Source organism: Salvelinus sp. IW2-2015, linkage group LG4q.2, assembly GCF_002910315.2.
Source record: "Salvelinus sp. IW2-2015 linkage group LG4q.2, ASM291031v2, whole genome shotgun sequence".
In the NCBI taxonomy this organism is placed as follows: Eukaryota; Metazoa; Chordata; class Actinopteri; order Salmoniformes; family Salmonidae; genus Salvelinus; species Salvelinus sp. IW2-2015.
The window spans coordinates 12,180,717-12,207,327 of record NC_036843.1 but is presented as its reverse complement, the minus strand read 5'-3'; the positions used below and the strand labels follow the sequence as shown (position 1 = coordinate 12,207,327).

The following is a 26,611-nucleotide window of genomic DNA, read 5'->3' as shown; positions in this document are numbered from 1 at the left end:
AGCATTAGAGCTTGGAGAAGCCTAATTACCGCGACTAAACGGTCATGTGGAATTTGACTGCCTTCATGACTCGTGACCGCTGGTGTGGCGGTAATACGGTCACCGCAACAGCCCTAGTGAGGACAATGGCATGTCTCTCGTCGCATCAGGCAGCGCTCTCTCTGATAAGGAAATGGATTATGCCCCTGAAGTTCCCCACCTTCCAAAAAGATTAGGATGGATGGAATTTCAGAGTAATTCTACATCTGTCCAACAGAGTGTAGCAGCCTTCCCAGACTGTCTGGCATTGTTGGAGTCTTCCTGGGCACTCAAGTCACCTTCTCCTGTGACTCGCTACCCCCACTTGGATATGCACAGCATGGAGTCGTCGGGATTGGCTCAGCCTGTCTGAGCACCGCCACCCGAAGGCTTTGAGCTCCTCTTCTTCTACCCCCAAGCTCGCTCAACATAATGAAACGCTTCACCGTGTCCGTGTAGGAGAAGATCTACCGATTTGCATCTCAGGTGGAGCGCTCTGTGAATGCAGCTGCCCTCTTCTCCGTCTACATGGTGGTGCAGGCTAAGGACCTGAGCGACTCCCTGGCGAACGGTGGCACCATCGACCAGGATGGTGCTAAGGATGGTGGTGCTAAGTCGCCTTGCCAACCATACGACTCGAACCCTCTGGCTGAACAACGCAAGGGTGTCAGAGGGAGATGGGAAAGATCATGAATGGACAGATCGGTCCCACCAGACTGTTTGGTCCAGCCATATTGAAGATACAGGCCAGGTTTGAGACTCAGAAAAAGGAGACTGAGGCGCTGGGCTCCCTGTTACCACGGAAACAAGCCCCAGAAGCACATGTTCGCCCAGGACGTTCCCATGAGGCCTCCCTCCCAGAACTGGAGGATCCCTAAGAACACTTAGCAGCCTTCTCCGGTAGCTCAGACCCAGGGACAGAGAGTCCGCTCACCAGCAATGCAGTGTCTCAGGGCAGAGGTATCACTCCAAGTAATGAGCAGAGGAGACCCCCTCAGCTCCATCTGGAGGGAAGGGGAAGAAGCAGCACACCTAGCACAAAGCACAGGAATTCAAGGAGCCGGTAGAGCTCCTCTGGCCTCGACGACCAGAGTCTCCTCGGGAGTCCTGCGTCAGGTCACACAAGCTTGTTTACACACAGCAGAGGTGTAGCACAGGAGCCCCCCTCCTCAAGAACCATAAGCCCTCGTTGGGGCGGGTCAACACCACTGTTCCCCAAGATCAGTTCTCAAATAAAGAGTTCCATTCACATCCAGGCCCACAGGCCCGAGGCTCATGGTGCAAAATGTTCACGTGCAAAACAATCAACCTCTCGAGAGCGTCCTTGTCCCGCTTGCTCATACCGACACAGCAGAAAATATTGTTGGAATTGTCTCTGGACTGTAGCCTGTCGAGCAGCCCTCATCATGGAGAGAGCGACGGCTTTTCGTCACTGCCTCTCAAGTGTTTTACCCGGCAACATCAGTCACGTACTGGATGTGTCTGAGGCTTCTTGGGCTCATGGCCTCCATGATTGTGAGACCTGGCAGTGTGGTGCCAGGACAACAACCTCTCCCTCAATGTGAGCAAGACAAAGGAGCTGATCGTGGACTACAGGAAAATGCGTGCCGAACAGGCCCCCATTAACATCGACAGGGCTGTAGTGGAGCGGGTTGAGAGTTAAGTTCCTTGGTGTCCACATCACCAAAAAACTATTATGGTCCAAACACACCAAGACAGTCATGAGGAGGGCACGACAACACCTTTCCCTCAAGAGACTGAAAAGATTTGGCATGGGTCCCCAGATCCTCAAAAAGTTCTACAGCTGCACCATCGAGAGCATCCTGACCGGCCTGGTATGGTAACTGCTCGGCATCTGACCGTAAGGCGCTACAGAGGGTTGTGCGTACGGCCTAGTACATCACTGGAGCCAAGCTTCCTGCAATCCAGGACCTATATTCTAGGCCGTGTCAGAGGAAAGCCCAAAAAATTGTCAAAGACTCCACTCACCCAAGTCATAGACTGTTTTCTCCGCTACCGCACGGCAAGCGGTACCGGCACACCAAGTCTAAGACTAAAGTCTCCTTAAAACTTCTCACGAGTCACAAACCCGGATCCGGGATCCCCCCATCAAAAAAGCTGACTAGCATAGCCTAGCTTAACGCGACAGGGATATCATATAATATAATTTTCATGAGATCACAAGTCCAAGACACCAAATAAAAGATAAACATCTTGTGAATCCAGCCATCATTTCCGATTTTTAAAATGTTTTACAGCGAAAACACAATATGTATTTCTATTAGCTAACCACGATAGCAATAGACTCAACCACATATTTTCACCATTTTTTACCGCATAGGTAGCTATCACAAATTCGACCAAATAAAGATATAATTAGTCACTAACCAAGAAACAACTTCATCAGATGACAGTCTTATAACAGATTTATTGTATAGCATATGTTTTGTTCGAAAAATGTGCATATTCAGGTATAAATCATAGTTTTACATTGCAGCCACCATCACAAATCTCACCAAAGCAGCTAGAATAACTACAGAGACCAACGTGAATACCTAAATACTCATCATAAAACATTTATGAAAAATACATGGTGTACAGCAAATGAAAGACAAACATCTTGTGAATCCGCCAATATTTCAGATGTTTTAAGTGTTTTACAGCGAAAACACAATATAGCATTATATTAGCTTACTACAATAGCCAACCACACAACCGCATTCATTCAACGCAAAGGTAGCGATAGCGAAAAAACAGCAAAGATATACATTTATTCACTAACCTTCACAAACTTCATCAGATGACACAATACATATATGGTTTGTTCGAAAATGTGCATATTTAGGCTGAAATCCGTGGTTATACATTGTGAAAACGTAGCACTTTTTCCAGAATGTCCGGATATATTTCTGACACTCACCTAATCTGACCAAATAACTTATCAATAAACTTTACTAAAAAATACATGTTGGACAGCAAATGAAGATACACTAGTTCTTAATGCAAACCGCTGTGTAGATTTTTTTAATAACTTTAGTACGACATACAGCTTACGTTAAGCGAGACAGCGCCCAAAATCAGGGCGGAAAATATTAAACATTTTCAACAGAAATACGAAATAACATCATAAATGGTTCCTACTTTTGATGAGCTTCCATCAGAATGTTGTACAAGTTGTCCTTTGTCCAGAATAATCGTTGTTTGGTTGTAGAATGTCGTCTTCTCCTGTCGAATTAGCAACCAAAGCTAGCCATGTGGCACAAACGTGCCCCAACTTCACATAACGCAAAGAAAAGAAAATGCCGAAAACGCAATAAAACTGATATAAACTGATATAACTCGGTTTAAAATAACCTACTTTATGATGTTTTTAACAACATATATCAATAAATCAGAGCCGGAGATATCTATCGTCTATACCGAAAGCTTTTAAGACGCAACTCTGGGGGGTCCCTTCTCGCGCTTCCAAGACAATGAAATATCTGGTCACGTCATTCCAAAAGCTCATTGTTCGGCCTCAGATCAAGCTAGACACCCCATTCCACTCTCACTGCCTCGTGACATCTAGTGAAGGCGTATGCAGTGCATGTAGATCCATAGATTTCAGGCAATTAATAGGAATGGCCCTGGAACAGAGCCTCGATTTCAGATTTTTCACTTCCTGACAGGAAGTTTGCTGCAAAATTAGTTCTGTTTTACTCACAGATATAATTCAAACGGTTTTAGAAACTAGAGAGTGTTTTCTATCCAATAGTAATAATAATATGCATATTGTACGAGCAAGAATTGAGTACGAGGCAGTTTAATTTGGGAACGATTTTTTACAAAGTGAAAATAGCGCCCCCCTATTGACAAAAGGTTAACAGCTTCTACCACCAAGCCATAAGACTGCTGAATAATTAACAAAATGGCCACCGGATTATTTACATTGTCCCCTCCCCCATTTGTTTTTTACACTGCTGCTACTAGCTGTTTATTATCTATGCATCGTCACTTCACCCCTACCTACATGTACAAATGACCTCGACTAACCTGTACCCCAGCACATTGACTCGGTATTGGTACCCCCTGTATATCGCCTCATTATTGTTATTTTATTATGTTACTTTTTATTATTTTTGACTTGACTTTTCTTAACTTCTTTGGGGTGGGGGGCAGTATTTTCACGTCCGGATGAAAAGCGTGCCCAGAGTAAACTGCCTGCTACTCAGGCCCAGATTCTAGGATAGGCATATTATTAGTAGATTTGGATAGAAAATACTCTGACGTTTCTAAAACTGTTTGAATGATGTCTGTGAGTATAACAGAACTCATATGGCAGGCAAAAACCTGAGAAAAAATCCAACCAGGAAGTTGGACATCTGAGGTTTGTAGGTTTTCAACTCTTTGCTTATCCAAGATACAGTGGAAATGGGGTCATGTTGCACTTCCACTAGATGTCAACAATCTTTAGAACCTTGTTTGGTGCTTCTACTGTGAAGTGGGGGCGAATGAGAGGAGATTGAGTACGGTCTCTCCCAGAGTGCCACGGGCTGACCATGCGCTGACCATGGGCGTTCATGTGAGAGTTAGCTGCGTTCCATCGCATTTCTGAAGACAAAGGAATTCTCCGGTTGGAACATTATTGAAGATTTATGTTAAAAACATCCTAAAGATTGATTCTATACATCGTTTGACATGTTTCGACAGACTGTAACGGAACTTTTTGGACTTTTCGTCCGTACTTTCCGCTGGACTTGCACGCACGTCGTGAGTTTAGATTGTGTACTGAACGCGCGAACAACAAGGAGGAATTTGGACATAAATGATGGACATTATCGAACAAAACAAACATTTATTGTGGAACTGGGATTCCTGGGAGTGCATTCTGATGAAGATCATCAAAGGTAAGTGAATGTTTATAATGTTATTTCTGACTTCTGTTGACTGCACAACATGGCGGATATCTCTTTGGGTTGATTTGTCGTCTGAGCGCCGTACTCAGATTATTGCATGGTTTGCTTTTTCCGTAAAGTTTTTTTGAAATCTGACACAGCGTTTGCATTAAGGAGAAGTGGATCTAAAATTGCATGCATAACAGTTGTATCTTTTAGCAATGTTTAGTATGAGTATTTCTGTAAATTGATGTGTCTCTCTGCAAAATCACCGGATGTTTTGGAACTACTGAACATAACGCGCCAATGTAAACTCAGATTTTTGGATATAAATATGAACTTTACCGAACAAAACATACATGTATTGTGTAACATGAAGTCCTATGAGTGTCATCTGATGAAGATCATCAAAGGTTAGTGATTAATTTATCTATATTTCTGCTTTTTATGACTCCCCTCTTTGGCTGGAAAAATGGCTGTGTTTTTCTGTGACTTGGCTCTGACCTAACATAATCGTTTGGTTTGCTTTCGTCGTAAAGCCTTTTTGAAAATCGGACACTGTGGCTGGATTTACAACAAGTGTATCTTTAAAATGGTGTATAAAATACATGTACAGTGGGAGAACACAGCTATTTGATACACTGCCGATCTTTGCAGGTTTTCCTACTTAACAAAGCATGTAGAGGTCTGTCATTTTTATCATAGTACACTTCAACTGTGAGAGACGGAGATCTAAAACAAAAATCCAGAAAATCACATTGTTATGATATTTTAAGTAATTAATTTGCATTTTATTGCATGACATAAGTAATTTGATACATCAGAAAAGCAGAACTGAAGTATTTGGTACAGAATACCTTAGTTTGCAATATTACACGAGATCCATACGTTATCCTGTAGGTTCTCTGACCAGGTTTGCACACCACTGCAAGCAGGGATTTTGGCCCACTCCCTCCATACAGACCTCTCCAGAGTATCCTTCAGGTTTCGGGGCTGATTAGTGGGCAATACGGACTTTTGGCTCTCCTCCAAAAGATTTCTATTGGGTTCAGGTTCTTAGGAGACTGGCTAGGCACTCACAGGACCTTGAGATTGCTTCTTACGGAGAGCCACTTCCTTAGTTGCCCTGGCTGTGTGTTTCGGGTCGTTGTCATGCCTGTGGAAGACGCACACCACGAACCCATCTTCAATGCTCTTACTGAGGGAAGGGAGTGTGGTTGGTCGAAGATCTCGCAGATACATGCCCATCCATACGCTCCCACGCTCAAATTTACGGTGCAGATGTCCTGTCCCTTTGCAGAAAAGCAGTCCCAAAGATATGATGTTCCCCCTCTCATGGTCTTCACGGTTGGGATTGGGTGTTCGTTGGGTGTAACTCATTCTTCTATTCCTCCAAAACACGGCGGTGGAGTTCTAGAGCAAAAAGCTCTATTTTGTCTCATCAGACCACAATGACGCTTCTCCCATGTCCTGCCTCCTGGATCATCCAGATGGTTCAGTTGGCAAACTTCAGACGCGCCCATGGACACTGCGCTGGCTTGAGCAGGACTTGCTATGAGACAACTCATAAGCAAGTCTGCGCTGCAGAGATCTTTAAATCCAAATGACAAAAGGGCAGTAGTGTGTTACTAATGGTGTTCTTTGAGACTGTGGTCCCAGCTCTCTTCAGGTCATTGACCAGGTCCTGCCGCTGTAGTTTCTGGGCTGATCCTCACATTCCTCATGATCTCATTGATGCCCCACGAGTGAGATCTTGCATGGAGCCCAGACCAGGGTGATTGACCGTCATCTTGAACTTCTTCCATTTTCTAATAATTGTGCCAACAGTTGTTGCCCTTCTCACCAAGCTGCTTGGCTATTGTCCTGTAGCCCATCCCAGACCTTGTACATCTATCAATTTATCCCTGATTTGATCCATAATAGACACAGCTCTCTGGTCTTGAGCACTATCTGTGTGGAGAGGTTGGAGTCTGTTTGAAACCTGATAGTAGTGATACTACAGCGTGAGTCTTTCCTATACAGGTAACTGTTTCAAATCAGGATAGCAGTTATAAATAACACGGTAATGAGTGAACGAGAACAGCGAGAGAGACTTCCTTCAGAAAGAGAAAAATCTACACACGTCTGTGAGTCAGCCGGAATTCTTAATGGTTGTAGTGTGATCAACAAATCTGTACAGAAGTACGACTTCCCCAAAGTACGCTGCCATTATTTCACTTTCTGCATATCTAAAAGATAGCCAACTCACCAATCAATACTCTTAACTAAATCAGTCATCACTGTTGATCTTTACTGGTGGATTTTTGTTTTAGATTCCGTCTCTCACAGTTGAAGTGTACCTATGATAAAAATGACAGACCTCTACATGCTTTGTAAGTAGGAAAACCTGCAAAATGGGCAGTGTATCAAATACTTGTTCTCCCCACTGTATGTTTGAGGAATTTTAATTATGGGATTTCTGTTGTTTTGAATTTGGCGCCCTGCAGTTTCACTGGCTGTTGACGAGGTGAGACGCTACCGTCCCATATTCCCTAGAGAGGTTAACTCTTTCTTGAACTGCATTGTTGGTTAAGGGCTTGTAAGTAACCACTTCACGGTAAGGTCTACACATGTTGTATTCAGCGCATGTGATAAAGTTTGATTTGATTCGAGTTCCGCTTGGTCTCCTCCTCATGAGAGACTTCCACTTGGACCCGTCCTGCCACCGGCACAGGCGCACGCTTCTCTCTGCAAAGTGTCTATCAGCACTTCAAAGCCGATAGACACTTTGATGCGGGGTTGCCCTACTGGGAGTCTTCACGCGCAAAGTAGTGACAACGGATGCATCACTACAGGGATGGAGGGCAGTCCACGAAGGGCATACGGTGAACTGCGTATGGTCAGACTATGAATACAGCCCATATCAACGTTCTTGAGGTCCACACTGTGTTACTAGCCCTCAGGCACTTCCGTCCATTCCTACAGGGCCAACATGTCCTGGTCAGGTTGGACAATACGTCTACGGTGGCATATATCAACCGCCAAGGAGGAACACACTCCCGTCAATGTCACTCTCTGGCGAGAGAGATCTTGCTATGGAGCAGGGAACATCTTATCTCTCACAACAAACCATGTGCCAGGCAGACTAAACTCAGGTGTGGATTTACTGTCGCGAGGGAACCACCTACCAGGGGAGTGGCGACTTTATCCCGAGTCGCCGAGGAGGTGTGGGGGCATTACTGCAGGGCTGCCGTCGATTTGTATGCATCGCTGGACAACGAGCACTGTCGCTTGTTCTTTGCGATGAAAGATCACAATGCTCCTCTAGGCGTAGACACGCTGGCCTACAAGTGGCCAGACATGCTTCTGTATGCCTTCCCTCCAGGTGGGCCAGATCTCCCCTACTCTGGACAGAGTGAGAACGAATGGTCTATCCCTCATCCTGATAGCCCTGTATTGGCCTGGGAAGCCATGGCTGGCGGAGATTGTACCTCTCCTGTGCGCGCAACCATGGCGCCTGCCACAGTGCAGAGATCTGCTATCCCAAGCACAGGGCGAAATATTCTCCCTCATCCCGAACTGATGGATCTCTGTGGGAGATCCAACTTGGACTCGGTGGGCTTGCCTTCGAACGTGGTTGCCACAATTTAGAGTGCCAGAGCCCCTTCTACAAGAGGTCTTTACGACCTGAAGTAGTGGGCATTCGAGAGGTGGTTTGAGAGACGCGAGTTGGTCTCTTTTCAGGGTTCCATCCCTGCCGTTCTCGCCTTCCTACGGGAATTTCTCGACAGGGCAAGGCCTTTTCCACCGTTAAGATCTACTTGGCGGCGATCTCAGCCTGCCATTTCCTACTAGGTGAGACGACAATCGAGGCTCACCCCCTGGTTTGTCGTTTTATGAAGGGAGTGCGCCATCTCCAAGCCACTTGCCCCATCATGGGACTTGGGACTGGTTCTGGATGCACTTACAGGCGATCACTTTGAACCCCGAGAGACAGTGGATCTTAAGACTGTCTTATAAGGCGGCCCCATTGCTCACCTTGGCTACAGCCAAGCTCGTTAGTGTCCTTCATGCGCTCTCGGTTCATCCTTCATGCAATCAGTTTGCCCCTGACTACTCCAAGGTTATGATACGTCCTAAAGCCACGTTCATTGCTAAGATCATTCCCATGTCTTCTCACTGTCAACTGCGTTTATTTTCAGCAAACTTAACATGTGAAAATATTTGTATGAACATAACAAGATTCAACAACTGAGACATAAACTGAACAAGTTCCACAGACATGTGACTAACAGAAATTGAATAATGTGTCCCTGAATAAATGGGGGGGTCAAAATCAAAAGTAACAGTCAGTATCTGGTGTGGCCACCAGCTGCATTAAGTACTGCAGTGCATCTCCTCCTCATGGACTGCACCAGATTTGCCAGTTCTTGCTGTGAGATGTTACGCCACTCTTCCACCAAGGCACCTGCAAGTTCCCGGACATTCCTGGGGGGAATGGCCCTAGCACTCACCCTCCGATCCAACAGGTCCCAGATGTGCTCAATGGGATTGAGATCCGGGCTCTTCGCTGGCCATGGCAGAGCACTGACATTCCTGTCTTGCAAGAAATCACGCACAGAATGAGCAGTATGGCTGGTGGCATTGTCATGCTGAAGGGTCATGTCAGGATGAGCCTGCAGGAAGGGTACCACATGAGGGAGGAGGATGTCTTCTCTGTAACGCAGCGTTGAGATTGCCTGCAATGACAATAAGCTCAGTCCGATGATGCTGTGACACACCGCCCCAGACCATGACTGACCCTCCACCTCCAAATCGATCCCGCTCCAGAGTACAGGCCTCGGTGTAACGCTCATTCCTTCGACAATAAACGAGAATCCGACCATCACCTCTGGTGAGACAAAACCGCGACTCGTCAGTGAAGAGCACTTTTTGCCAGTCCTGTCTGGTTCAGCGACGGTGGGTTTGTGCCCATAGGCGACATTGTTGCCGGTGATGTCTGGTGAGGACCTGCCTTACAACAGACCTACAAGCCCTCAGTCCAGTCTCTCTCAGCCTATTGCGGACAGTCTGAGCACTGATGGAGGGATTGTGCGTTCCTGGTGTAACTTGGGCAGTTGCTGTTGCCATCCTGTACCTGTCCCGCAGGTGTGATGTTCGGATATACTGATCCGGTGCAGGTGTTGTTACAAGTGTGTCTGCCAATGCGAGGACGATCAGCTGTCCGTCCTGTGTCCCTGTAGCGCTGTCTTAGGCGTCTCACAGTACAGACATTGCAATTTATTGCCCTGGCCACATCTGCAGTACTCATGCCTCCTTGCAGCATGCCTAAGGCACGTTCATGCAGATGTGCAGGAACCCTGGGCATCTTTCTTTTGGTGTTTTTGAGAGTCAGTAGAAAGGTCTCTTTAGTGTCCTAAGTTTTCATAACTATTACCTTAATTGCTTACCGTCTGTAAGCTGTTAGTGTCTTAACAACTGTTCCACTGGTGCATGTTCATCAATTGTTCATGGTTCATTGAACAAGCATGGGAAACAGTGTTAAAACCCTTTACAATGAAGATCTGTGAAGTTATTAGGATTTTTATGAATTATCTTTGAATGACAGGGTCCTGAAAAAGGGGCGTTTCTTTTTTTGCTGAGTTTACATGGACAGGACCAGGCCATTCCAGAGTTGTGACCAACTGTTTGTTTGCTTGCTTTACCAACCTTGCTCGGGGTAGGGCTTTGTCCAAACAACGCCTCTTCCATTGGGTAGTGGAGGCTATCGCCAAGGCGTACAGTTGTCGGGGCTTGAGTATGATGGATCAGGTACATTACCGTGTACCACAACAGATTGGAAAATCGGGGCGTTTTGCAAGTGTCCCATAGTGAGATGTCGAACCGAGTCGACTGAAAGATAACTTTGGGTTACAATATGTAACCCTGGTTCTCTGAGACATCTCACCAGATTGCCCCTCTTGCGTGTAAGAGGTAGTTCTTAGAATTCTTTAAAATATATATATATATATTGAACCTTTATTTAACTAGGCAAGTCAGTTAATAACAAATTCTTATTTACAATAAGAGCCTACCGAGGAACAGTGAGTTAACTGCCTTGTTCAGGGGCAAAACGACAGATTTTTACCTTGTCAGCTCGGGGATTCAATCTTGCAACCTTCCGGTTACTAGTCCAACACTCGAACCACTAGGCTACCTGCCACCCCAGTACACCATAGTTGGTACACCATTGACATTTAAATGTAATTGAAATTTTAACTTCTAATTATTACCACAAAGATGGCTGCCGGTACTACCCACTATTATCTATATTTCTATGATTTCAATAGGTTTCCTATGGAAGATTGACAATACAATTTAAAAACAACAGATATTCCCATTCAAGTTAACATTCTCTGATGTGTGGACCTCCAACCATCTTTGTGGTACCCTTTGAAAGTTGAAATGTCAATTTTATTCCCCTTTTATTACATTTATTAGCCAAAACATGGCACCCACCCTGTATTCAAGAGCATGTTGTGTCTCAACTGATGGCGGGCACAACACAAAAACCTAAGATCTAAAATAAGGTCTGAGCTACAACATATGAGAATTTACACGCTTTTAGAATTGACGTTTAAGGTAAAATTATATTTTTAATAAAAATCATTCTCAACCATTTATCTTTTCCAGTGATGAAGACATGGATGTCTCATGGTATGGTGTAGTCTGATTAATCAGGCTGTAATACACAAGTAATTGCTATATACAGCCTGAAACTAAAGCCTATTTTTTTTTTTTACAATCCAGAATGTTGAATAAAATTACATTTAAACTTACTCTACCTGTAGTGTTTGTCCTTTTGAGACAAAATAGCCACAGGAAAGTATTGTTTACCAGCCTTTTTAGAGAGCTGGTAGATTTGGCACCAAAGTAAAGTTAGTGCTCTCGTCAATAACTATTGAACCAATCATGCCATGATAATGAACATAGTATATTCTGAATCAGAGGATGGAGTATAACCGGCACCTTTATTGTGTGAATTTAATAATTATTTTTTATTCAACTTAAATATTTAGCAAATTACAATAAAATAAAGAAATGTGTGGATTGTTCTCCATCCTCCGCTGATTCAGATTATACAATTTCCACTGGCATGGCATGCTTAGTTCAATAGCTATTGATGAAAGAACTGAATACCCCATATAAAACTACATGTACCTAGGTGGCAAGCCAAACCTTATACTTACAGGCTCTCTAAAAAGTCAGGTAAACAATACTTTCCTGTGGATATTCTGTCTCAAATGTCGACCAACTGAAGGACCAACCACACAGACAACCGATATAAACTTACTCTATGTCACTATTTTCAACATTATGGCTAGTGAGGAAACTTTCCAAGTTTTTGCAGTGCTTTGTTTCAAAATTGTGCATTACAGCCTAATTAATCAGACTAGGTATGGTGGGGTATGCAAAATAGGTCAACTTTGAACATCTTTATCTCTTGAATGTTTTGGCATTCAGGTCCAAAATGTCTCTTTCTAAGCAAATGTGTATGGAATGTTTCGTTTAACTCAAAGGGGGTGCTGTCAAAAAGTGATTGAATGCAAATAGATTTACCCTATACCAAGAATTGGTATCTAGCCTGATTTATTTATTTTGTCAGATGCATTCTCTCAGTGGGCTGAATTGCTACTGTATCAGATATATATATTTTTTTAACTACAACAACAAAATTAATTCTGAGTCCGAGTCATATGACCGTTTGTTATAACTAGTTAGTTAACAAAAGCTGTAGGGTACAGTTCAAGATTGCAATGAAAGTTATTTATTTCTGTATTGAGCAATCTCGGCAATGCAGTTGATGACAATTTGCTTCGAGAAGCAGCCTTTCGTAATGCACAGCTTCAGTTATCTAAATGCCAGACTGAAAGAAACAACTTTATAGACGATAAGATAACACTAGCAGAGACAGCACTAGCATGTAGGCTAGCTAGCTACATACAGCTAGCCAAAGACAAGATACATGCATGCATTGCATCAACATCATTATTGTACTGTGGGAAAATAGCAAGCTATTTTCTACAATATATATGCTAATAACATCGATTACTGGCAGTAGCAGGATAATAAAATCACTAACTTACCTTAGGCTTGTAGAGCCACTTTCGAAACCGATTCATCGTTACCTCGCCACCTTACCCCTCCTTTGTCACCGACCGTTAACGTTATTCTACCTGTGCGAGACAGACTACTGAGACTAGCAAGCTAGCTACGTGGGAAATGTTGAATCCAATATGATATCCGAAATTGTAATTTAAAGAGTTCAAATGTCTAACTAATTTCCTGAACATTTACGTTGCGTTTCTATGTCTACAAAATCTACGATTGGCTAGTGCCTCACTGCCACTTTTCAAGTCCAACAGGATAAAGCAATCATCAACGGATGGCTTCCATAGCTGTTCTCTCCCTCTGCTTGATGACAGTCACGTTGACAACATCGCCACCCACCTTCCCAGGGAAATGCTGCGTTCAAGACAACTGGGAACTCGGAAATGTCCGACTCTGAAACTCATTGTAGAAAGATGTCTATGGCGGGAGATCATTGCCTGTTCGAAAATGCAATGGTTACATAATAAATAGGATTGTAAAAATTATAAATGCGTTTTTATTATATATCAGTGTGCATGATTAATGCCACAATTAAATTGCTAAATTAAAATGAAACTAGAAAATGGTTCATTGAAAATGGTAAACAGAAAAAGACAAATGGTAAACAGAAAATCGTAAATGTAATTAAGCTTTTTATTTTTTTTTCAATTTACATTTTCAAAGTGTATGCAAATTGCTTCTTTGAAGCGTATAACAGGAGAGTAAAGCCACACTCCCATGTAGTAGTACATCCTAGCCATGTCGGGCTCTCTGTACATAGATTTTAGACTTGACATTGTAATTACCATTTTCTGTTAACCATTTACATTTAGAATTTCCATTTCCAATTAGCCATGTTCGATTCATTTTAACATAGCAATTTTATTGTGCCATGAATAATGGCCACTGATATAAAAATATAAATGCATTTATTATTTTCACATTCATATTTAAGCATTGTAGTTTCGAACTGGCACTGATAAGCCCACATAGATGTCTTAGTTACTTGGAAGCTATCAGAATCAACCAATAGGAATCCCTAACATAAAAAACATAGCAACTTTTTACTCGGAGGGGCCGACTTTCCGAGTTGTCTTGATGTCTTGAACGCGGCATTTTGGCTTGCACCACGTCACTATGGTGTACGTCATAATCATTGTTGATTCTGTCAAGCGAAAATAGATATTTTTTCTAAAATCTTGGTACATTATTTTCATTAAGTAGTTGGAACACATCACAAAAATGAACCTTTAATTGATGTCATAATGGTGTTTGTCACAATGTGAAAATAATCATGTTGTTGACCGCTGTTTTGTGTTACTTGGCAACGACCAAACATCGGAACTGTTTTGAAGCTACAAAAACACATTGCTAAAGACCTTCGATTTATGAAGCAACTATTCGCCAACATTTTAGTCCTGCAAGGAATGCGTTGAGTTCTTTCAATATAGCTTTGCGACATCCATGGTAAGGGTCCAAGCATGGACACATTTTGCGTGTCAGAAAATGCCTCCAGCATCACTGATACGTTTATTAATAACCAGTAGATTATCATCTATGTGTCTGTCGTCTGTCATTGTGGTCAGGTAGCTACCTCAATCCAGCCACCCACCACATTCATTCATTGAGACGATTTTAATTTCCCCAATGCCATTCTGTCCCTACTTTGCTTATGCTCAGGTGAAGCAGAAGATGGCACAAGGCTATGCAACACTTATCAAGGAAGCCACTCTGCTCCTGGACAAGTTCAATGCAGACAAACAGTGTGTGGAGGAATTTACAGAGGATGCTTCAAAGGCCATCGAGGTAACTGTACCTAAATGGAGTAGTGTGTATGTATGGTTGTGATGGATTAATTAATTTCATGCCCTATTATAAGGCATAAAGTTATCACGTTATGGTAAGACCCAGATGCAGACAACGTCAAGTTAACAGTTTAATAAGCCAACAGGGACAGGCAAAAGACAGGTCAAGGACAATAATCCAGATAGGTGGGGCAAAGGTATTGGACGGCAGGCAGGAGTCAGTAATCCAGATATGTGGGGCTAAGGTACAGGACGGCAGGCAGAAAAGGTCAAACAGGAACAATCATGAGACAGGAACAGAGGGAAAACCGCTGGTAGGCTTGACGAAACAAAACGAACTGGCAACAGACAGAACACAGGTATAAATGTGGTCCCGTGTGGCTCAGTTGGTAGAGCATGGCGCTTGCAACGCCAGGGTTGTGGGTTCATTCCCCACGGGGGGACCAGAATGAATATGTATGAACTTTCCAATTTGTAAGTCGCTCTGGATAAGAGCGTCAGCTAAATGACTTAAAAAAATTAAAAAATAAATAAATACACAGGGGTTAATGGGGAAGATGGGTGACACCTGGAGGGGGTGGAGACAATACCAAAGACAGGTGAAACAGATCAGGGTGTGACAGTAACCCCCCTCTCCTACCTGGGGGCATACCTGGTTGACCGGGGTGTCGGCATTGGAAATCTGCGATGAGGCCTGGGTCCAGGATGTCCCTGGTGGGGACCCAGCACCTCTCCTCCAGGCCATAACTCTCCCAGTCAACCAGGTACTGGAAATCCGTGCCGTGAGGTCAAACCTTCTGGAGACGCCTCACTGTGTATGCCAGTTGGCCGTCGATGAGACAGAGGGGTGGGCCTGGAAACAGGAGACAAAGGGCTGTGAGACATGGGTTTAACTCTGGACACATGAAAGGTGGGGTGTATGTGAAGGGTACGGGGCAACAGAAGACGAACAGCAGAGGGGCTAATCATTTTAAAGATGGGAAACGGGCCGATAAACCAAGGAGGGGGGTTGCGGGATTCCACCTGGAGGGGATGATCCTGGGTGGATAACCATACCTTCTGCCCGAGACGATACCGGGAAGCCGGGGTCCGATGGCGATCCACTTGTCGTCAATACCTGGAGGTGGTCTTGAGGAGGGCCGACCGGGCTCTCCTCCAGGTACGACAACAGTAGTGGACAAACATCTAGGCAGAAGGTATGCCGATCTCTTCTTCCTGCTCGGGGAAGAGCAGGGAAGGGTGTTGCGGGCGTATTCCACCCACACAAGCTGCTGGCTCCAGGTGGTGGGGTGGCGACCAGGCAGCGCAGAGTAGTCTCAAGGTCCTGGTTGGCTCGCTCCAACTGGCCATTGGACTGGAACCCAGAGGACAGGCTGGCCGATGACCCAATGAGGGTGCAGAACGCCTTCCAGAACGAGAACTGAGGCCCCCAGTCAGATACCATGTCCACGGGCAGTCCATTGATCCAGAAGACGTGCTGCACCATGAGCTGGACCCTCTCCTGGGCTGAGGGTAGTTTGGGGAGAGGAATGAAGCGGGCGGCTTTGGAAAAGCGGTCGACCACAGTGAGTATGGCAGTGTTGCCCTCAGACAGGGGAGACCTGTGACGAAATTCAGGGATATGTGGGACCAGGAACGGTGAGGGACAGGCAATGGTTGCATAAGACCAGCCGGAGCTTGCCGAGGAGTCTTGTTCTGAGCACAGACCGTGCAGGCAGAGACAAATGCGGCGACACCCAGAACCATAGTAGGCCACCAAAAGCGTTGTCGCACAAAGGCCAGGGTCCGACGGGAGCCGGGGTGGCAGGCAAGCCTGGAGGAATGGGCCCACTCCAGGACCGCGGAGCGGACATCGTCAGGCACAAACATCTGGTTATCTGGCCCCCCCCCGGTTTTGACTGGGACCGCTGCGCCTCCCGGACCTGTTTCGCTATACCCCAGCTGAGTGCCTTCACCAGGCACGAGGTGGGAAAGATGGTCTCGGGCTCCGGGGTGGTTACCGTGGGGCTATAGTGGCGAGACAGGGCATCCGGCTTGACGTTCTTGGACCCCGGCCGATAGAGGGAAAAGTTGAACCGGGTAAACAGCCCATCTCGCTTGCCTGGAGTTGAGGTGCTTGGCAGTGCGGAGATACTCCAGGTTTTTGTGGCCGGTCCACACATTGACAGATGTTCCGCTCCTTCCAGCCAGTGCCTCCATTCCTCCAACGCCATCTTCACTGCGAGAAGCTCACGATTCCCCACATAGTAGTTCCTCTCCGTGCCGTTGAGGCAGTGGGAGAAGAAGGTGCAGGGATGCAGCTTAAGGTCCATTGCAGAACGTTGGGACAGGACAGCCCCCACTCCAACATCCGATTTGCCTCCACCACAAACTGTCGGGAAGGGTCAGGATGAACCAAGATAGGAGCACTGGTGAAGTGGTTTTTGAGGTCCCGGAAAGCCCGTTTCAGCGGCAGAGGACCACGTAAACGGAACCTTGGTCGAGGTGAGTGCAGACAGGGGGGGAAGCCAAGGTGCTGTAACTCCGGCTAAAGCGGCGATAAAAGTTGACAAACCCCAAGAACCGTTACAGCTGCACCCTAGACGTAGGCTGAGGCCAATCCACCACCGCTCTCACCTTCCCGGTATCCATCTGGACACTCCCAGCAGAGATGATGTAACCCAGAAAGGGGATGGTGGAGCGATGGAACTCGCAATTCTCGGCCTTTACAAACAGTTGATTCTCCAGAAGGCGTTGAAGAACCTGCCGGACATGGAGCATGTGTTCTTGGGGGGAGCGGGAGAAGACGAGGAGGTCATCAATGTCGACGAAGACGAACCGGTTCAACATGTCACGGAGAACATCATTTACCAGAGCCTGGAACACAGCAGGGGCGTTGGTGAGGCCAAAAGACATGACCAGATACTCGTAGTGGCAGCTGGCCGTGTTGAAGGCGGTCTTCCACTCGTCTCACTCTCGTATCCGCACCAGGTGGTAGGCGTTCCATAGATCCAGCTTGGAAAACACAGTGGCCCCCTGGAGCGGCTCGAAGGCTGAGGAAATTAGTGGTAACGGGTAACGGTTCTTCACAATAATGTCATTGAGTCCCCGGTAGTCAAAGCAAAGGGTCTTGTTCTTTTTCTCCACGAAGAAGAACCCTGCGCTGCCGGGAGGGGGACAGATAAATCCTGCAGCTAGGGAGTCCCCAATGTAGGTCTCCATAGCCTTGGTCTCCGGTCCCGACAGACCTCCCTAGCACCACACTGCCCCTGGGACAAGGTCAATCCCGCAGTCATAGGGTCGGTGCGGCTGAAGCGAAGTGGCCCTGGCCTTGCTGAACACCTCCCTGTTCAGCAAGGTACTCCGCGGGGATGGCGGAGAGGTCCAGGGCAACTTCCGTGCCCCCAGGAAGACGTCCTGGGGCAGGTTACGCTGACTTCAGACAATGGGCGTAGCAGAACAGACTCCAGCCCATGATGGCACCCGTAGACAAGTTGTTGAGGGGATTGTGTGGCCGGAGCATCCCAAAACCACGGGAATCTGAGGAGACTTGATGAGCAGAAATTGAATAGTCTCGCTGTGATTCCCTGACACCCGTAGGTTGATGGGAGTGGTATGAGTGACCCGGCCTATAGAGTGGCCATCTAGCGCTCTATCATCCATGGAAATGGAGAGGGGCTGAGGACCCGGAGAGATTTAGACTGGTTTCCCCACAGCAGAATGGCATGAAAAGGGGTGCGAGCAAGGGAAGCAGAAAAGTTCTCCATATGGCCCACCAGTGTACTCGCTCCTACCGGTGAGCCTGGTCTTTTTAAAGGACACAAATGAGTCCCGCAATACAGACAACTCTTTGTGTTGATTCTGTATTGCCGTTCCGCTGGCGACAGCCCAGCCCTGCCTAGTTGACTCGGCCATCTTCGGCAACTCTCGGGGGAGGTCAGGAAGCGTCGGGTTCTCTCGGCAACGGGACCGTCGGAGACTTCCTGGGTTGACGCGGAGGCCAGGTGGAATCCCTGGATGTGCGAGCGAAGTCGAATTTCCTCTCCCTCCGTTGTTCATCAATGCGGCTGGTCAACGCGATGAGGGAATCAAGATCCGTAGGTAACTCCCGAGCAGCAAGCCCGTCCTTGATCTCCTCTGAGATGCCGTGCAGGAACATATCGAACAGCGCTTCCTGGTTCCAAGCACTCTCCGCTGCCAACGTGCGGAAATCCACTGCATAGTCTGCCACACTGCGGGAGCTCTGCCGAAGCTGGATTAGCTTCCTCAAGCTTCTCTCCCAGAGAGGAGGGCATCAAATACTGTAACCTCTCCTACGAACCCCTTCAAACTAACACATACGGCCAGCTGTTGTTCCCATACATCAGTAGCCCAGGTGAAAGCCCTCCCGGACATCAGCGTGATGAGGTAGGCTATCTTGGAGCGATCCGAGGGGAAGGAGGAGGGCTGAAGCTCGAAGACGAGGGCACACTGAGCTAAAAACGCCCGACAGGTGCTCGGCTCTCCATTGAAATGTTCCAGGGGAGGTAAGCGGGGCTCCCGAGAAGGCAGAGTGACGGCGCTGCTAGCAGCTGTTTTACTGAGACTACCACTGTTTTACTGTGATTACCACTGTGGTAGGCTGCCTCCCAGACAACCCGCGGAATTGCTCCAGAAAAATGTCCAACGCCCGCTCATGGCGTTCAGCCAACGTTTGGACCCCTCCATAAGGCCACAAAGTAATTCCTCGTGTCTAATGATAGTGGCTCCTTGGGAGGAGATGGCGTTGCGTAGCTGGCCCGGGTCTGCTGGGTCAGTCATGGCCAGTTCGTACTATCACGTTTCAAGGTAAGACCCAGATGCAGACAACGTCAAACTAACAACAGTTTAATAATCCAACAGGGGCAGGCAAAAGACAGGTCAAGGAAAGGCAGGGGTCAATAATCCAGATAGGTGGGGCAAAGGTACCGAACAGCAGGCAGGCTCAGGGCAGGCAGAAAAGGTAAAACCGGGAAACTAGAGGACATGAACAGAGGGAAAACCACTGGTAGGCTTGACTTAACAAAACAAACTGGCAACAGACAAACAGAGAACACAGGTATAAATACACAGGGGATAATGGGGAAGATGGGCGACACCTGGAGGGGGGTGGAGACAATCACAAAGACAGGTGAAACAGATCAGGGTGTGACAAAAGCATGATTTTAAAGATAGGGAAAGGAGATCATTGATCCAATTAATGGTCAGACCAGAGCCATATACTGTATATCCATACCGTACTACCGCTTCGGTATTACAAACATTTCAGATAACAGTTTGTCTTTCTTACCACCAGAACCTGGATGCCTTGGATAAGAAGTTTATACTGGATATAATTTCTGGATGCATTGAGCAAAAAAAGTTATTGGATGTTGTCATCAACGTCTTTTATGCTCAGAGTGGGAAATACTTACTGAAGGCTGATCGTAACCAGTTAGCCAGTAAGTTCATCACATCATTTCAAGCATACATTATTTTGAATAACTTCAGAATTCTAGATAATGTTGATTTTGTTGTTTTAAATTTATGAATGAATAGTGATTCAATTGTAATGCTGGAGGGGTGGGCGGGGGGCTTTGTTTTCAAAAGCATGATCTGGCCATTTGTCTCTTCTATGTTTGCTATATTTGTGTTCCACAGTAATATGTTACTTCAGCATGTTCCTCATTGATGACCTTGGACTGGAGTGCTTCAGCAAGGTTGTCAACTCTTTGGACATAAAAAAGATGCACAAAGTGAGAAACGTACATTTTCTGTGATCTAATGGCACTTAGGAAGTTAGGATGCAACAACAATGCAATTTTTTCACAGTTTGGGTTAATGTTATGGCTCATGAAAGAAATCAACTTTCTCTGCCAATCCAGTCACTCACCCTCATATAGAGGAGGTTATCTGTGTGGTAGTTTTGGGGTCATGAGGTTTGAGTGTCAAAAATGTTAGCCTATTAAAGGCCCAGTGCAGTCAAAAACGTGATTTTTGTATTTATTTCCACACTATAAGGTTGGAATAATATTGTGAAAATGATGATAATACCCTTTTAGTGCAAGAGCTGTTTGAAAACACCGCCAGAAATATCAGTCTGTTTTGGTGGGATAAAGTTGTGGCGACATCGTGGTGACATCACCAGGCAGTAAATTAGCTAATAGAACAATAAGAAAGAGAGTTCCAAACCTCTCTGCCGATAACAGCTAGTTTTCCGTTTTCCCAACCCTACTCAGACCACTCCCCGACGAGCCTAGCAAAATTTGAGCTTGAGAAATTGCTAAGAAGCTATTTTTGTTCCTTTTTGACCATTTTTAATTTAAAACAATACAGTAAGGTACTTAATTGTTACCCAGAAATGATTTGATATTGAGATAAAAACGGCTGCATTGGACGTTTAATGTAATGAAACCGTACTTGGACTGTGAATGACAGTATAAATTATGGTTTGGCAGTTCCTGAGTTTCTTCTTCAACATCACAAACCTCAGTACCTGGATCCAGGGGGAGTGGAGTCAGATCTATGATGCTGCCTATGTGGAGAGGAACTGGATTGCCCCGCTACTAAGGTGCAGCACTGTAAAGACATTTATGTTATACCTAAATACATTGAATCACCACTTATTCTGTATTGTTTTGTTGTCTTTATGATGTGTTGTTGCTGTCTTGCTCTTTGCTGTCTCTTTTTCTAATAGCTACAGTTTTCACCCACTAGGTGGCGCCCTGAGATTGAGATTCTGATGGCTCAGCTTGCATCCAGAATGTCTAGAGGGAGTCAGTTTAAAAAAGCCACCAAGAAAAACACTGAGCCCCACGAATTTTCACTTACCAAATCCAAAGCTCGCCCTCTCCCTGCACCTGAGCCCATCCCCCTGCAGGAGAAACACCAGCTGGTCAGTTTCAAGTTTCAGTTTTACCAGAGGCTCCTACATGAAAAAATACTACAGTTTACGATAGAATACTACAGTTTACTATAGAATACTACAGTATTTACTATAAATGTATGTATAACGTAGAATACTATACTACACACTAGTATACCTCGATCATGTGTAGTACTTACTACAATATACTACAGCATTCTATGGAACACAGTATTATCCAGAGAAAGAAAACTGTAGTAAATACTACAGTAATGTCCACAAAAACACTGCAGTCTGCAAAAGCACTACACTTTATTAAACTATTTATTTATATTTTTATTTAACCTTTATTTAACTAGGCATGTCAGTTTAGAACAAATTCTTATTTACAATGATGGCCTACCAAAAGGCAAAAGGCCTCCTGCGGGGACGGGGGCTAGGATTAAAAATTAATTCAAATAAAATATAGGACAAAACACACATCACAACAAGAGAGACAACACAACACTACATAAAGAGAGACCTAAGATAACAACATAGCATGGCAGCAACACATGACAACACAGCATGGTAGCAACACAACATGACAACAACATGGTAGCAACAACATGGCAGCAGCACAACATGGCAGCAGCACAAAACATGGTACACATTTTTTGGGGCACAGTCAACAGCACAAAGGTCAAGAAGGTAGAGACAACAATACATCACGCAAAGCAGCCACAACTGTCAGTAACAGTGTCCATGATTGAGTCTTTGAATGAAGAGATTGAGATAAAACTGTCCAGTTTGAGTGTTTGTTGCAGCTCGTTCCGGTCGCTAGCTGCAGCGAACTGAAAAGTCGAGCAACCCAGGGATGTGTGTGCTTTGGGGACCTTAAACAGAATGTGACTGGCAGAACAGGTGTACTGTAGTAAATTCTACAGTATTTAATTTGCATATACCCTGCCCATTCCCTTCCCCTATATCCCAATTTGTGCCACCCATAAGCGAGAAACCTACATGCCAAGTATAGACCATATTTAAAAAATATATATATATATTTCACCTTTATTTAACCAGATAAGCTAGTTGAGAACAAGTTCTCATTTACAACTGCGACCTGGCCAAAATAAAGCAAAGCAGTGCGACAGAAACAACAACACAGTTACACATAGAATAAACAAGCGTACAGTCAATAACACAATAGGGGGGGGAAAGAAAGTCTATATAAGGTGTGTGTAAATGGCATGAGGAGGTAAGGCAAAGTAAGGCCATAGTAGCAAAGTAATTACAATTTAGCAGATTAACACTGGAGTGATAGATGAGCAGATGATGATGAGCAGATGTTGGTGTGTAAGTAGTGATACTGGTGATATATATTGTGTTCAATACAGGAAATATAATTTATTTTACATTTATTTAACTAAGCAAGTCAGTTAAGAACAAATTCTTATTTACAATGGCGGCCTAGGAACAGTGGGTTAACTGCCTTGTTCAGGGGTAGATCGACAGATTTTTAACATGTCAGCTCGGGGATTCGATCATAGCTACCTTTCAGTTACTGGCCCAACGCCCAACCACTAGGCTGCCTGCCGCCCCAGAAGAGCTGAACTATCTGTTCAGATCCCAGTCCTACCTACAGATTCTGGAAAATTTGCTCTTTTAGTATTTCTCCAGTAGGTTTCCTCAAGGTAAAAGCCCCCACTTCTATATTAAAGATAATAAAACAAAACCCCTAAAATACTACAGTACTACAGTAATGTCTGCAAAAACACTACAGTAAATACTACAGTATATTAAAGTCTGCAAAAACGCTACAGTAAATACTACAGTATACTACAATCTGCAAAAAGACTACATTAATTACTATAGTATATACTACAGTTTTCTTTTACTGCAGTATTTATACTATAGTTAACTGTAAATACTGTAGTATACTACAGTAAATACTACAGTATTCACTCTACCACAAAAACACTACAGTGAATACTACAGTAAAGCCTGCAAAACACTACAGTGAATACTATAGTATTTATGCCATAGTATACTACAGTATTTTTTTATGTGCGCTACCACTGTACAATAGTGCTTTTTTTTATTTGGAAACATTGAACTCTCAGGTCCAAAGTCAGAACCTTATTGACACAATATCATAGTAGATATGCTATTTATAACCTTCATAGTGACCGCTGCTTATTGTTTCATAGGTACCAACCAGCACCTACAGAGTTCCAAAAGAGAAGCAGGTCATGGAGGTGGTCAAACAGAGGAACCGTCAGAAGGCAGAGGTATGTTGTGTCTGGTATCTTATTTTAACACCTAGTTTTCTCCTGCACTCCTACATGCAATAAACCCCGGTTTTCTTTTCCACCCACAGAAAGTTCTGTATGAGGCCAACACTCAACAGTTCAAGTGTGCAAACCCACAAAAGTCTGAGCGCACCAAGGTAGGTGAATGTTCCACGTAAGAGATTTTAAAATAAAATTTCTTGCTTCAAGGTTTTTTTTCTTCTATATGGGTATCCTGTTTCCATCCAGCTGAATCATACTGTACTGTCTGATTTACAGAGTGTCATGTCCCAGATTGTACGAAGCCATGACTCCCAACTCAAGTTTGATTCACTCCACACCTCTGGAACCCCAGCCACCCATAGGGTAGCTCTCACATGATACAGAAATCATATACAGTAACTGACAGACACACTTGTCTATGTGCGTGTGTGTATACCCATGTGTATTTCTATATTTCCACCAGCCTAACAACCTGCCCATCAGGCTCAACACCACGGCCATCCTGCGGGAGGGGGCTCTGTATAACCGTCAGGTGGAGGAGGAACTACGCAGGTACGACACAATATAATCCCTGCATCTGTGCCTCCTATATCAGTTGTGCCACTATACTTCAGGAATTAATCACTATGCCGACTCTATAGTTGACATATTTGACATAGAAAACTAGCTGCGCTAGTGTGACACTTATGACGGCAGCTAGAGTGGAGAGGTTTAATAATGTGTGCTGGGTGTGTTACGGTAACACAGGATGGAACAACTTGTGGAGGGGGCGGGCGAGCCCTCCTCGTTCCTGCAGTGGCAGAAGGAGATGCGGGAGTGTGATCTCCAGGAAGAGCTGGCCCAGGTGGAGCGTCGCCGTCTGGAGGGTCGTATCCGCTACGAGGAGGCTGCTCTCGCCCGCACTCGCATCATGGAGCGCAACCAGAAGACTGCACTGCTAAAGAAGGAAGAGGTGTGTGTTATTAGAATTAATTATTAATGTGTTCATAGTGTTATTCAGTTTTGGAATCATTGAATCGTTGAGAAAGGGTAATTGGCTATATTAAGTGTTCCTGTCTTTGTGAGTCCCTTTGATGGAGCCTGTCCTGTTTATGATTGTTTGCAGACTGCCAAGCTGATGCAAAGATACGCAAACAAGCGGTTGCAGGAGGAGAAAGAGATGAGAGACCTGGTGCAACAGGTGGCAGATGGACACAAAAACTCTAAAGCAGCTAAAGTGAAGTTGCAGGAGTTCAAACAGCGAATAGGTGACTAAACTATAGCATTACATCACCCCCTGTTCCCACATTTTTATTTATTTTATTTTACCTTTATTTAACTAGGGATGAGAAATGTACCCTTTCTCAATTACACCTGCTTTGGTGTTGTGGTGCAGCAGACAGTGCTTGGCGAATTGGGGTCTCATTTCTGTGTGCTTTTGTGTACGTTTGCATTCCAGTAAAGGAAGTGTCGGAGCAGAGTGGGGAACTCCTTCGTCAGGCCCTGGAGGAAGCGCAGGCAGAGCTGAGCAGGAAGTTTGAGATTATCTGTCAGATCCGGGCCATTGAGTCTGTCCCCCTCATCAGGCACAAGTTTGTGGATGAAACAGAGGTGAGCAGGGGAATGGATCTTGCCAACATAATAGAGTATAAAGGCATTTTGCTGGGTTCTGTCAGGAGAAGGTTGACTTTTATGATGAACAATATACTGTATTCTGACCTCTCCCTGTCAAAGACAGCGGGACATGACCTGCTTGGGGAGATGTCCCTGGCTGAGCTGCGGGAGCGTCTGGCCATGCTGAGGGATGCAGAGCAGAGAGAGCATCAGGACAGGAGGGGGCACATTCTGGAGGACAAGAAGAGCAGGGAGCAGCTTTTGCTGGAGCAGCTGGACACCATCGCCCTCCACAGGACAGCCCTGGGACAGGCTGCTGCACGCAGGTCAGAGCTACTAAGACACTCGCATGCCTGGCTTGCACACAGAAGGCATGTCTGAGATGTACAGTATCCTAATGTGCATATGGTGTGAGGCAGGCAGGAAGAGAAGAGAGCAAGGCGGGAGCTGCAGCAGGGAGTAGCCGAGGACGAGAGGGTGGTGGCTTTGCAGAGAAGGCTGGAGGAGAGGCAGCAGGAGCGCCAGAGGCTGAAGCAGCGCGAGAAAACCAAAGCCAAGATTAGTGAGCAATCTGCCACTCATGCCCTCAAGAGCTGGAATCACAGGAAGGTAAGCATAAACAGAAATAGAAATATTCCAAGCTGTGTTTTGGATTTGCTAGAAGATGTTCAATAACCAGCTTATCACGCTCTCATCCCAATCATGTGTGTGTGTGTGTGAGCAGCAAAAACTGGAGGAACAACACTGGGCAGATTTGGAGCAAAGATTGGAGCATCAGGTCCAGCAGGAAGCTCCTAACACTCTCTCTCAGAAGAAAAATACTCAAGGCCTAGACATCAACCTCTGAATGTCATTCTCCTAGCATAAGGACCATATTGCATGTTTGTTCCAAGTCTTTGAGAAGCCCTAATTTCATATAACAAGTACAACATGCATTTTGTATTTACTTTTGTTAAGGCTACTACTGCTACTCTTATCAAGAGGATGTCAGCATGTAAAGTTGAAAACAAAAAATATTTTGTTGTGCTCTTATGCCACTGTATAATTTAAAGTGAACCCAAATCTTTGAACTATGTGTTTTATTTCCTTACTTTGATT

General features: G+C 45.1%; 2 protein-coding genes and 1 non-coding gene across 5 annotated transcripts in view; 2 read left to right on the top strand and 1 right to left on the bottom strand.

Moving 5' to 3' along the window:
* The window catches only part of LOC111963327 (lateral signaling target protein 2 homolog), a 68,377-nt gene extending 55,021 nt beyond the window's left edge, over nucleotides 1-13,356 (bottom strand). For all 3 annotated transcript variants that reach the window (XM_023986680.2, XM_023986681.2, XM_023986682.2), the window contains exon 1: nucleotides 12,998-13,356. In XM_023986680.2, coding sequence (XP_023842448.1) covers nucleotides 12,998-13,033 — 36 coding nt within the window. In that variant the 5' untranslated portion in view covers nucleotides 13,034-13,356. The remainder of the gene's footprint in view (nucleotides 1-12,997) is intronic.
* Nucleotides 13,357-14,169: 813 nt separating this feature from the next.
* On the top strand, nucleotides 14,170-26,583 carry LOC111963035 (cilia- and flagella-associated protein 99). The gene is made up of 16 exons (XM_023986257.2): nucleotides 14,170-14,468; nucleotides 14,682-14,807; nucleotides 20,100-20,244; nucleotides 20,444-20,538; nucleotides 21,241-21,353; nucleotides 21,500-21,677; nucleotides 23,837-23,917; nucleotides 24,007-24,075; nucleotides 24,197-24,283; nucleotides 24,384-24,472; nucleotides 24,668-24,872; nucleotides 25,026-25,167; nucleotides 25,359-25,510; nucleotides 25,634-25,839; nucleotides 25,933-26,122; nucleotides 26,238-26,583. Exons 1-16 carry the CDS (start codon nucleotides 14,466-14,468, stop codon nucleotides 26,358-26,360), a joined length of 2,004 nt encoding a protein of 667 aa, XP_023842025.1. The 5' UTR covers nucleotides 14,170-14,465; the 3' UTR covers nucleotides 26,361-26,583.
* Nucleotides 23,278-23,332, top strand: LOC111963591 (U7 small nuclear RNA). Its single transcript, XR_002877264.1, has one exon. It is a non-coding gene; the product is annotated as a U7 small nuclear RNA (small nuclear RNA).
* Nucleotides 26,584-26,611: the final 28 nt, after the last annotated feature.